Source organism: Cherax quadricarinatus, chromosome 12, assembly GCF_038502225.1.
Source record: "Cherax quadricarinatus isolate ZL_2023a chromosome 12, ASM3850222v1, whole genome shotgun sequence".
Classification (NCBI taxonomy): Eukaryota; Metazoa; Arthropoda; class Malacostraca; order Decapoda; family Parastacidae; genus Cherax; species Cherax quadricarinatus.
In genome coordinates, this window is record NC_091303.1 from 1743698 (window position 1) to 1757500 (window position 13803).

General features: G+C 38.6%; 1 protein-coding gene across 2 annotated transcripts in view; it reads left to right on the plus strand.

The window, feature by feature from the left end:
• The window catches only part of LOC128686650 (nephrin), a 703712-nt gene that overhangs the window by 482376 nt on the left and 207533 nt on the right, over nucleotides 1-13803 (plus strand). For both annotated transcript variants that reach the window (XM_070084202.1, XM_053773653.2), the window contains one exon: nucleotides 3837-4072. In XM_070084202.1, the coding sequence (XP_069940303.1) occupies nucleotides 3837-4072 (236 nt within the window). The remainder of the gene's footprint in view (nucleotides 1-3836; nucleotides 4073-13803) is intronic.

Here is a 13803-nt window from a genome sequence, read left to right on the forward strand (position 1 = left end):
ATCTGGGTTGTGGTGTGTGCATTTGATACTTGAAGTTGTTATATAAAAAATCCAAAATTCTGGCTGATGACCACTCATGAGTTCTCTGGAATAACTGGCTAAATATGTCCATAGTAAATTTAAAACCTGAAATATCATTTAATATTTAGTGTATACGTTTGTTACAGGCACTCGAAAATGTAATACTATAATATGATTACTGATTCGCACAATGGAAGATTTACATGTTAAATAATTTATTTTATTTATCAGATTAACCATTATGGAGTATTTTAGGCTTTTGCATATTGCTATTATTGGTTTAGTATTAGCCATGAAATTGCGTTTGAAATGTTCATCCTATTTATCATCCTATTCAATCGTTGTATAAATCAATAAAATAACTCACCTGCCAGTTCTCCTTGAAAAGTGCGTCCGAATGACGTTTACAAACTCAGGTCAATGAAAGCCGGAAAAGAAATAAATTTTATTGTTTCTATGTACAGACATCCTACATCCCAGTTCACTTACCCTGTGTGTTGTTATTGAGATAACAGTATTAATAACACTGTCACTGCCACTTAAATAATTACTCGTCACTGCAGCTACAACAGGAAGTCTCTGTTCAAGGTCCTGCAATAACCAATTGTCACTGTAAGAGATAAGATAAGATAAGATTTCGTTCGGATTTTTAACCCCGGAGGGTTAGCCACCCAGGATAACCTAAGAAAGTCAGTGCGTCATCGAGGACTGTCTAACTTATTTCCATTGGGGTCCTTAATCTTGTCCCCCAGGATGCGACCCACACCAGTCGACTAACACCCGCCGGGAATCGAACCCGGGCCCTCCGTGTGTGAAGTGGGAGCTTTAGCCACCAGGCCACCGGGCTACCAATCTCTGCTTCAGCTGTTTATGAATCAATGATTTCTGCTTTTCAACTGTATATAGTCCTGTTCGTGTGTGAATATGTAAGATATAGTTGGCTCAAACACTAGGAATGATGCATGAAGTATATTCTAGGGATTACCACCTAAGCTTGAGCAATGTTTAGCTGAACTCCATTCTAGTGATGATCTTGTGCGTTAAGCTCATTTGACACTCAACTAATTAGACTTGACACAACAGGATGTTGTTGATGTTAGTTTCAATACACATTAGTAAATACTTGTTTTCAAAGGCCTAAAAGTGTTCTAGTTTTTATCAATGGATTAAAAAACAATCGATTCCCTGAAATGTTTCATTTTCGTCCCTTCAGTGGAATAATGGATGGAATTTACCTCACACTGCGAGAACTTGATAATTAAAAAATATGCCGAGTAAAACATTAACTCACAAACAGCAGTACAAGCGAGAAATTAGGCAACAATTGTAAGTATGTACGAGACTTTTAGTAACTTAAAAAAAACACACACAAGTTACCCTACCAGCATTTGAGTATACAGAAGCGAATAAAAATCAATATTGCATCATGCATTGCTAAACTACACAAATGTGTGTATATATATATATATATATATATATATATATATATATATATATATATATATATATATATATATATACACATATATATATACGTATATATATATATATATATATATATATATATATATATATATATATATATATATATATATATATATATATATATATATATATATATATATATATATATGCAATAAGATCACAGTAAACAGGTGATTTCAAAATATGCAAAAACAACCACTCTGAAAGAATAGAGAAATTCCAAGCGCTTTCGTGACTACTCACATTATCCTTGATAATGTGAGTAGTCACGAAAGCGCTTGGAATTTCTCTATTCTTTCAGAGTGGTTGCTTTGCACATATATATATATATATATATATATATATATATATATATATATATATATATATATATATATATATATATATATATATATATGTATGTATATATGTGTATATATAGATAGATAGATAGATGAATAGATATTTAAATATATTTACTGGGAGTTTCATTGTTAGGTACAACTTGAAATTATAAATGAAAACGAATATTTGATCAAGCAATAGGAACGAACATTGCTACGCATTTGGGTTAGTAGACGGTGGCTCCAGTATCAGGAATGGTGTGTGTGTGTGTGTGTGTACAAGTATATGCAAGGGATGGCAATTGTGAGGGAAAAGTAGGTGTAAGTGGGGTTAAGGTTGTTCGGGCAACCAGGAACCATTAGAGAGTTACGTTGCGCGCGCACACACCCCCCCCCCCTCTCTGGCGGGCTGGGGCAAAACTAGTTCCTGGTGTCCGATTTGTTAAAGTTTCTACTCCTGGTAATATTGACCTTACCTGGTGTGGATTGAAGTTTGGAGAGTCACTTCGCCTCCACTCTTCTCCTAATCAGGTAGGGTGATCTACCAGGAGTATTACTGTTTGTTCTTTTCTAGTGTTTGCTGGTTACCAGTAATGATTTTGGCATTTATCATTCTTTTTCTTTCTTAAATGTTATATTATCATGACTATGGGTAACCAGTTTTATTTTCTCTTATTTGTCAGCTCTGTTCCTGGCGTGGTCTTCCAGGATAGACGCCAGATAAAGGGGCAAGACGTGTGTTAATAATACTTATTAACATTATTCTACAACTACCGGCCCTTACCTATTCTACTTGTGCTCCATCCAAGTGGTAGGAGATTCCAGAACATCGGATTACCATCTGCCCAGGATAACCTACATAAATAACATCAGAGGAACTATCCAGGGCCATACCTACTCCTACCCAACTACAAGAACTGAAGGCCAATTTTTTTTTTATTATATTTAAATTTTAAGTAAAATTCTCAAAAATCATTTTTCTTGTTTTTCCTAAATCATTTCTTTATTTATTTTTCCATTAGTTTCTTTTGTTCAGTTGGAAGGCGTTCCACTGACAGCAATCAAAGAACCTTGGGTGGCTCATGTGCATATATGCGAAGGATAGAAGGCTCACGCTCCTGGAATGGTGTGTGTGTGTGTGTGTGTGCGCGCGCATGTGTGTGTGTTCTCACCTATTTGTGGTTGCAAGGGTCAATTCATAGCTCCTGGCCCCGCCTTTTTGCTGGTCGCAATCAGTGCGTGTGTATGTGTGTTTGCATGCGAGGTATAGTAGATTCAAGGTAAAACGGTAACAGGAACAGTGACGAAAGAGAAGGCTCTAAGACACTAAAAATACCGACTCGCTGAAACAACCAAAAATTCATAGCAATGTAACATCATGACATACATCAAAAAACTCAACTAAATGTACATATAGTTTCAAACTCTGTCTCAGAACTTCTTTCCTGGAATGTTCGGTCGCTTCCATAACTCTAGCCTGCTAGAGACAGCCAATCACACATGTCCATGCTCTCCGTCAACTTATCACTGGAGTGCTCGGTGTGACGGCCCTCCAAGCCACTGATTAACATAGTACCACTCTGTCGTCGCCCTGTCTGTCACTGGCGTAACAATGTATTTGATAGATAGTAGAGCACTGTGTATAGCCCACAACACTCGTATATACAGTTTAGTCTAACATTAATACACTAGTGTGAACAGGAAACAGAGCTGGCAAATAAATAAAGGTTTATAGTATGGTAATATTATTAGGCGAATCTGTACAGGACGCTGATGTTGGTGAACGACTCTTGATACAAGGAAATGGAGTCTCTCTTATTGTCATAGGATCAATCCTGATTGCCTCTCATTCATTGGTTTATTGCTAAATTCAGATCACAAGGTAGATGTTTATCAGCCGAGGATTAAATTTAAGTGAAAAAAAACAGGGTAAAATCTGTGTAAAACCCAAAGTTTAACAAAACATTACCCAATTCTCAAATAATTTGGGATATTTGTCTCTTTCAGTTTCGACGCCAGAGGAAGCACGATAGAAAACGGGAAGCATTGGGCGGACGAGCGCCTGTTGGCCCGCCGTGCGTACTTTCAGCTTCTTCCAGGCAGTTCTTGGGGTGGTTCCTCGGCTCCTGGAGCCCACCTAGAGTTGTTCCCCGTCCAGGACCGAGATGAGGCCACCTACCGGTGCAGAGTCGACTTCCTCTTATCTCCGACCAAGAACACTATCGTCAACTTCACCGTCATTAGTAAGTACTTGTTGATCTGTTGGAGGGACTGTGCGTCCGTCAACAAAATTATATGATCGACAAACTATATGAGTGAGTTTAAACATGTTTAGACTATGTAAAGCAAAGACAGTTTTTTTTATTTTTTAAAGAAGCTCGACGATGTCACTATTGGGGTTCCACAAGGGTAAGTGCTCTACCAGATGATGTAACTAATGGGATCCAACGAGGATCAGTGTTCCTCACTATGATGTATTTTCTATAAATAACTAATCAGAAAGAATAAATAAATATATGAAAATGGTAATGGATGATACAGAAAATCGTACATAAAGAAGAAATTAAGATTGTATAAATTTGTGTTGTGCTCGTCCTTTAAATTCAGTTATTAGTCGTTAAATATATGTTCTTACAGGTTTATGTAACGTATCCTAGCTGTACAGAACCTAACATAAAATAAAATAAAATAAATATCTGAAAACAGTGAACGTTCCGAAACTGACGCTGAAAAATGTGTAGGAAAACAAATATTGTTAAATTTTGATGTCTAAGTATATTTATATATATACACACACACAGAAAAATCTCACAAATGGAATTCAATTAATGTGCTAGAGCAGTAGTAACTGCAATCACAGGAAGCAACGGCCTTCCCGTCGACCAATTAGGTAACGGAATTGGTCTATTTAGTGGGTTCCAGCTTCGAAATTGGCAGCAAATTAAAGTCGTCATGCGAGAAAGGGAAATCAGGGCTCCTGGTAGGATGGAAATAACTCTGGGGTCTGGAATTTCAATCTTGTTCAAATTGAGAAATATAATCTCGAAAGAAATTAATAACTCATCTTCTAAGGAAAAGAGAGTAAATTTTTCATAGGAATTACTAACGACTTCTACCTTGATGGGCATAACCGGGAAATCCTGACGCCACTGAGATGGTAAACTTACCATGCACGGTAGATAAATTTTCCAAATGTATAGACTTCGAGGAATGCTTTTGAAGCGCGTCTGCCTCTAATACGTCGCATGTTTTTATAATAATATCATATATATATATATATATATATATATATATATATATATATATATATATATATATATATATATATATATATATATATATATGCGCTCATGAAGACAGATTCATTGTGCTAAGAATTCCTCTGGCTATTCAGGTAAAAATGTAATCACTACAGTAACTAACTGGACATGAGAAATCTGTTAGATTTGCTCAAGACAGTTCAGCATTTTCCAGCGTATTAGTAATCGTAACCATAATATTATTTGAGAAGCTGATTCATTAATGCAAATAACAAATTATGTGTCATAATTCTCGAGCCGACTCTGGTTTCCACTATTTGTATTTCCCTTGTTTTTTCCTGTCTTCCATTTGTATACGTTAATCTTAGTCATATTAAACTTATCTCTCTTTTTCACCACTTTTAACTTCTTTGACGTACTCTTCAAAAAATGTACCAACCTCAGCAACTGTTCTTCCAAGTCTTTCGGTATCATCGCCATCTTCTAACAGCAATAGTGACAGATTCGATTTAATATCAGTGGCTGCACTCTGATGGGGAGGATGAGGATGTTGTATTTCGGGGAGCCATCTGAGCTGTGATGTCAGCACGCCTCTGGCAAGGCAGTGATTGAATGTTTGACTGTGAAACTGTTGCTTATTTTCTTCGAGTTACCCTTCCTCAGTGGGAGATGGCTTGTATGATAAAAAAAAATGAACATTCATCACAGTCTCATCGATAATTTAGACAATCTTTTTCATTGTCTGAAGTGAACACTCGCGGATTATTGTAAGAAACAATTTTTTGTGTATGTCCGTAAGATTTAAAATAAAAAGAGAGATAAGAGACAGAAGACTTCACTTTTTTTGTAGCAAAAAAAAAAACACTGGCCATGTGTGTTTAGTCTCATTCATTGGTTACAAAGGCAAAAAATTCGACTTGTATGGTAATACAAACACGCTCTAAGTAATGCAGGACTATATTTAGACATCGTTTCGCTCTAATATTTGCAACTAGGTGAGTACAAATAGGAAGCGCGTTTGTCTGGCGCTCAGCAGACGGAGGATCAAGCCTCCACGTCATGCGCTTAATGATCCCCATGGATTTAGCGCTTTACATAAATTATTATTATTATTCGCTCTAATATAGAAGGTTTATCAAAACATCATCACTTGTAAACAGCACATGTGAGTGAAATGTTCCCAAAACAAAATATTGCTCTTCTGTAAGAGTGTTTGTTCCACTAGTTTCTCTCATTCTTTCGTACAACGATGAAGTAATTCATAACTCATGTCACGTAGGTTCAGATTCAGTCATCCTTAGAACAAATGATGAAGAGTTTAACATAAATGTGGATAAATTCGACACATGTGCAACTCTTGGGTATCTTTATTGAGGAAATGTTTCGCCACACGGTGGCTTCATCAGTCCATACAAAGGAGAATCGTGAAGAACAGGAGAAGAATGAGGTAATCAGTCCCTCAACCTTGAGTCGATGTGGTCAGTTCATCAATCTTGAATAGATTGATGGACTGACCACATCGACTCAAGGTTGAGGGACTGATTACCTCATTCCTCTCCTGTTCTTCACGATTCTCCTTTGTATGGACTGATGAAGCCGCTGTGTGGCGAAACATTTCCTCAATAAAGTTACCCAAGAGTTGCACATGTGTCTAATTTATCAACATGTCGGTTCTCTGAACCATTCATCAACATAAATGTGGCCACTGAAGCTCAGTGCCACTCATCGAAGCCAAAGACGAAAAGCTTCAAGTAAAGAAAAGGCAGGGAGACGTAATTCAGTTTTCTTTGCCAAACTAAAGGAAGCGACATTGACCCAAATAGAGAAAGCGAGAAATATTCTTCCGTTTGAAAGCTAAAAGGGTTCGGGAGGTTCTCTTTGTGAGTGGAGGGACAATAACGAGGCAATCTAGCGATGCCTGCACCCACCAGCTCCTTCTGCAGGGTGAAGCAGGAGGCGGAGAATGTGCAACTGCTGCGACCTTCCCATTGTTTGTTGCACCTTCTAAAACTCTTCCAATGCGCCCCCACCTTTCAAAAGAACACAAGAGCTGTGATGCTGAATGCAGAGAGAGAGAAAGAGAGCGAGGGAGAAAGAGAGATAAAAGCAGTTAAAGAGAAAGAAAGGGAGGGAGGGAGACAGTCTGAGAAGCATCAGAAGTTAGAGTTTTATAGTTATTCATAAGAAAACAATGGACTCTCTTTCCCTTTCTTGCTGCCGTTTTTAGAAGCCTACGCAATTGTCCAGCAGCGAGTCGTTTGGGTAACAGCTCTGGTGCAAGCCAAGTTTGCCTGCGGCTTCGTGTCTCCACTTTCAAGTAAGCAACCCTTCCTAGGCGTTTAGTATAAAACACTCCAATTAAGAGAGCAAGTACGGAAGAGAGACACCTCGTTTGTTTGTAGTATGGCCCATACACAAAACTACACACTCACATATCATTGAATTCCACTAGTAAGATAGCGGCAGGCCATAGATAGGGCTAGCAAAACTGTCCAGTTAGTCTCTACCATAGTGTTAACAATTGCAAATGGCATCTTACATCAAAATTCGACGAATTAAATAACTACACACACATGCTCATTGAAAGTACGGAGAAAAGAGCTAGACCTTTTTCCCATCCCTTGAAGTTGAAGTAAGTATAAGGTAATTACATACGCTTCTTCAGAGCACTAGCTTGCAATGGAGTCGCTAACACAGTAGCTCTCCACAGTACAGTCCTTGGCGTTGGAACACTGAGAGTCGTTCCTTCAATAATTGCAGGATCACTAAAGGACGATCGCTTTGATCTCTCACCGCCAAATTATGACGTCATCGATGGTTGGCTGGGGGAGGGGCACTTTCTGGAGACTGGAGGCTCATCCAGTTGTAATTACATCCGACTCTGTGGTTCCAATACCCAGGGTTGTTGAGGCTTGAGGCAACTCAATAAGCCTGGGCCCCTTGGTGATCCATTGATCTGAGTTCATTGGTGGGGGGTATTTCTGCGAACAATTGATTTCATATTTGAAGTTGGAGATACGTATTATGGGCAGTGTGTGTAACATCATGGAGGGCGGGTTCCTGATGGCACTACGCTGAAGATGCCAGAAGAAACTTTCTTGAAACACATTCCTTTTTTGCGTCGATTCTGATGATTATATATATATATATATATATATATATATATATATATATATATATGCAATAAGATCACAATAAACAGGTGATAATACAATATGCAGAACAACCACTGTGAAAAAATAGCGAAATTCCAAGTGCTTTCGTGACTTCTCACATTATCAAAGAACTCACATTATCATAGTTCCTTGATAATGTGAGAAGTCAAGAAAACCCTTGGAATATCGCTATTTTTTCAGTTATTGTTCAGTATATATATATATATTTTATATATATTCAGCAAGTTTACGATTGACAAATGAAGAAAAATGGTTTCAGGAGTACAAAAGGGGTTTACACCACGGACAGAGAAATTATTCCTTCAGTATTCATTAATGATTTGGAGCCCACATAGTCTAGCAGATTAAGAATCTTTAGAAAATCCTAAATTTGTATGTGTGTGTGTGTGAGAGAGAGAGAGAGAGAGAGAGAGAGAGAGAGAGAGAGAGAGAGAGAGAGAGAGAGAAATAGAGAGAGAATGAGAGAGAGACAGCTCACACCGCGAGGCCAATGATCCAGACTGACTGTGGGGGTGCTCTGGGATTTGCCACTTAACTTGCGTTTACCGATGGCCGGTTAAAGGTCCAGCAATTCCCGAAGTGAGGGAAGTAGCAGTCCGGGGAGGCAGGGAAAGAGGTTAGGGAGGCAGATGAAGAGGAGTGCAAGGAAGAGAAAGTGGGCAGGGAGTAAGGGAAAGTAGAAAGGGAGGCAGGGGAAGCGGAAAGGGAGGAAGGGAAAGAGAACAGAAAGAAAGGGGAAGGGAATAGGAATACAGAGGACGTAGTTAAAGAGGCTGGGCTGTGTGTGGGACTGAATGGAGGCAAAGAGAAAGGAGGGAGGTAAACAGAGTATAAAGATGAAGATAATAAGGGAGAAGGTTTAAAGATATCTTAATGAGAAAGAGGGAAAATTTGTAAGGGAACGATTGGGAAGGCAATGTACTGTGTGAAATATAGAAGAGAGTGAGTATAAGAAGGGGAAGACTAGAATGGGGAGGAACGAGAAGGAAAGAGAAAAAAGGATAAGGTTAATACATGATAAGATAAGAGGAAAAAGAGTTAGGCAAGTAAGAGAGGAATAGCAGAATGACGGAGAAAGGGAGAAGGGAGCTCAAAGAATAAAAAACTGTGGATGCGGAAGAAATTGGAAGTAGAGAGAAGGGGGAGAGTTGAATAGTGCCGTGAATGAAACTTTGGTGTGGAAAACTGCGCTCCAGAAAGCTAGAGTTACGTGCAGTGAGTGTGAAGGTGAAGGTGGTAATGGTGAAGATGATGATGGTGAAGGTGATGGTGGCGATAGTGATGGTATAGGTGATGGTAGTGAAGGTAAAGGTGGTGAAAATGATGGTAGCGAAGGTGATGATGGCGAAAGTGATGATGGCGAAGGTGATGGTGGTGAAGGTGATGGTGGTGAAGGTAATGGTGGCTAAGGTGATGGCGGTGAAGGTGATGGTGGTGGAGGTGATGGTGAGAGAGATGATAATGGTGGTGGTGGGGGTGATGATGCTGGGGGTAGGGGTGATAATGGTGAAGGTGATGGTGCTGGGGTTATGATGATGGTGATAATGGTGGTGGTGATGATAGTGGTTTATACACCAAGATAAACCTCTCTAGATATATACTCCATCCCAAGACAGAGTTGAGTGGAGGTGTGTGGCACAAGTCAGATGAATCATGACTCCTTAGGGGCGTATGACATATGGGGAAAGTAAGAGTAGTAGTTGTAGTAGTAGTAGAAGTAGTAGTAACAGTAGTAGTAGTAGTAGTAGTAGTAGTAGTAGTATCTACCCTTTACCTCTGGAGCTAACACTGGCCGTTGGAGATTTTCCTGGCTGCTGAGCATCCATCATGCTGCTGGAGCTTTCTCCTGGTCACTGGAGCTCCTTATTGGTCGCTGGAGTTCCCTATTGGTCGCTGGAGATCCCTATTGGTTGCTGGGGCTTCCTACTGGCCGCTGGAGCTCCCTCATGGCCGCTGGAGCTCCCTCATGGCCACTGGAGCTCCCTATTCGCCGCTGGGGCTCAATTTAGACGCATTACAATCAAATAACACGAATTTTCCCTTCTGTGCCTTCCACTCCGGTACTTACTGCTATTCTTGCTGGATATAGTGTAATAAGTTTTCCCCCTTTCTTCCAACTATTTCACTCTCTCAGCACATTATATATATATATATATATATATATATATATATATATATATATATATATATATGAAATAAAATCCCCAAAAAGAAAATACTTTCATCATCATTCAACACTTTCACCTCATTCACACATAATCACTGTTTTTGCAGAGGTAATCAGAATACAACAGTTTAGAAGCATATGCGTATAAAGATACACAACATGTCCACCCAAACTGCCAATATCCCGAACCCCTCCTTTAAAGTGCAGGCATTGTACTTCCCATTTCCAGGACTCAAGTCCGGCTATATAAAATAACCGGTTTCCCTGAATCCCTTCACTAATATTACCCTGCTCACACTCCAACAGCCCGTCAGGTCCCAAATACCATTCGTCTCCATTCACTCCTATCTAACACGCTCACGCACGCTTCCTGGATATATATATATATATATATATATATATATATATATATATATATATATATATATATATATATATATATATATATATATAAATATATTTTTATATATATATATATATATATAGGATGGGGTCCACCTCTGGTGTAAATTGTGGGACCCATAGCCTCGGAGAAGTGGATAAAAAGGCTTCAAGGAAGAATATTTGGATTTCTTCCTGAAGCCATTTGAATATTCCACTTCCCCTACCACCCCATCTTTTAAACTATTTTTTTTTTACCAATAGGAATATTTTATTACATAATATGGCACAGAAGATTTAAGAGATACATTGTTGATATAAAGGTGGCATATACGGTACATGTTGTTACGTGTGTATCACCGATTATAAGGCGAAAATCTCATCCAGCTCCTCAGAGCTGGGGCGCGTGCCCAAAATGCAGCATGCATTACCCCTTTGAACAGCCGCACTGAGCCGCTGGAACAGAAAACTAGCTGCCCTGGGATCCCTATATATATATATATATATATATATATATATATATATATATATATATATATATATATATATATATATATATATATATATATATATATTGTTAGAGATAACTGAAAAAACAATTTCCTTACTCTCCTGTTTGAATTTCTCTCTTTCCTCTTCCCATTTTCCCTGCGTTTTTTTCAGGTACCTCTCTTTCTTTCCCCTACACTGAAATCTGTTCCTCACTACCTCAGATTTTTACCTACATCCAATGTTGACACTTGTTTCTCCCTCCTGGCGGACTAGGAGAGAGGGAGACACTAGCAAACATTCTCACACAGTGTCCTTTTTTTTGTCTGCTTTGTCTGTCTGTGTCTCGCTTTTAATACAGACAGCTATCTGACAGCAGAAATAGGTTTGTTTCGATACAGTATTTTTAATAAAGCTCGAACTTATAAAAAAAATTAGTGAAGAGATCCTGTATATTAGCAATAAACTTCATGCCACTGAATTTTCAAAGCAACGTGAAGAAGCATATGACTCAGTATATCTCGAAATTCATGGTGCTGAAAGCGAAAAATCCTTTTCACAGTATATAATAATAATCTTAAGATTGTGCTCACGTTTAAAAAAAAAAACATATTTGTAGATGGTATAAAATTTGGGGAAAATGTAATACCCATAAATGTTTATTTGAATATCAAGATTGAGCTGGACTGGTTGACGCCGGGGCCAGAGACGTGGAAGAAGAATTCAAAGTTTTGGTCATACCAGAAAACAAGAGAAGAAAAAGAACTTGGAGTAATTATAAACAACGACCTTAAAAGTATGAAACTATGGCTATCTGAGAGCAGCACTTCTAACAGAATGCCAGGTTCCATAGTTAGAAATTTCGAGTATAAAACATCAGAAATTACATTATCTCCATGATTCATTTACTAGACCGCATCTTGAAAATTTCGTCCAGGTTTGGTCTTCAAATTTCAGTAAGGTAAATTGGAAAAGGTACAGAGATGTTAACAAAAAATCAAAACGTTTAACCTTTTGTCTCTTTGGAAATTTTATGCAGACCTTAAAGATACCAAACAGTTCTGATACATCCAAACACGAAGAACTTTTTGAAGTTCATATTAAGTCAGTAAGGAAAGACAGTGGAATGAAACTTCGGTTCAAGAGATGCAACACAAACGTGTTTAAAGTACTTTTTTCTAAGATTTAGAGCAGAATGGAACAAGCTACCTGCAGAAGTAGTTAACACAAAGACAATGTGATCATTTAATAACTAGCTGGTAAAACGTATGGTAAATATAGAGGTCAACTAGATGCTATCCAGAGGCAAATTGTAACCAACTGATTCCCGATGTAAGTTCAGCAATTATATCAGGAAGCACAGTTAACAATAAGTCACCCAAGTGAATAATTAGACCAGTGGTGGATGAGGCAGTCATAGTCGTGGCCACCGGAATCATAGTGCTTGGTCCAAAGTTGATCAGGATATTTAGTTTCCCATAGAATTAAGTAGTAATCCTAGTCCTAGGGTAGTTTTAGTGACAAGGACTGTGGGCACCAGCGGAATAACACGAGTAGTAGCACTAAGAATGGTACTGAAAAGTAGAAACAGTTTGTAGCCCATACGTTCCATCCTCTTCTATCTCTCCTATGAATTCCATATCATTTTTTCCAATATGGAATGACATATGCTTTCCTTGTTTCATGAGGTAGTAGCCTGAGAGAGTGAAAGGTGGGGAGGGAGCTTTCCACTTTACTATCCTAGCCTCAAATATCTTGTTAATATAAAATAGTCTTTATTCTAGAGTGAAGTAGATAGACCTTCTCAGCAGATAGCCTCGGTGTGGATTTTAAAGTTGTCTTGCTAACTGCTTTTCCTATGTACGCTCATGTACTCTCTCTCTCTCTTTCTCTCTTTTGTTTCTCTCTCTAGGAAATTAAGAGATGCTGGAGGAGGAAAAGAGGGTAATCGTGGTCCATTATTTTTTAGTGCGTCGTCTTAGTTTCTGTCTACGGCCGTGTGCGTGTCTCCTGCATGGCCTTTCTGCTTTGTTTGTCTGTCTGTCCGTCTGTCTGTTTTCTCCCTCTCTCTCTCTCTCTCTCTCTCTCTCTCTCTCTCTCTCTCTCTCTCTCTCTCTCTCTCTCTCTCCTCTCTCTCTCTCTCTCTCCTCTCTCTCTCTCCTCTCTCTCTCTCTCTCTCTCTCTCTCTCTCTCTTCTCTCTCTTCTCTCTCTTCTCTCTCTTCTCTCTCTCTTCTCTCTCTCTTCTCTCTCTCTCTCTCTCTCTCTCTCTCTCTCTCTCTCTCTCTCTTTCTCTCTCTCTCTCTCTCTCTCTCTCGCTCTCTCTCTCTCTCTCTCTCTCTCCGTTTCTCTATCTCTCTGGCTTTCTTGTTAATTTTCTTGATAAATAGAAAAGCTACACAGAAGACGTTTGCACTCTAGATTTAATCTTATTATATTTCAGTGTAAGTTGTTTACACTCTCCATTATAGGCTTCCTTCACACTCTGGTATAAGTATTTTAA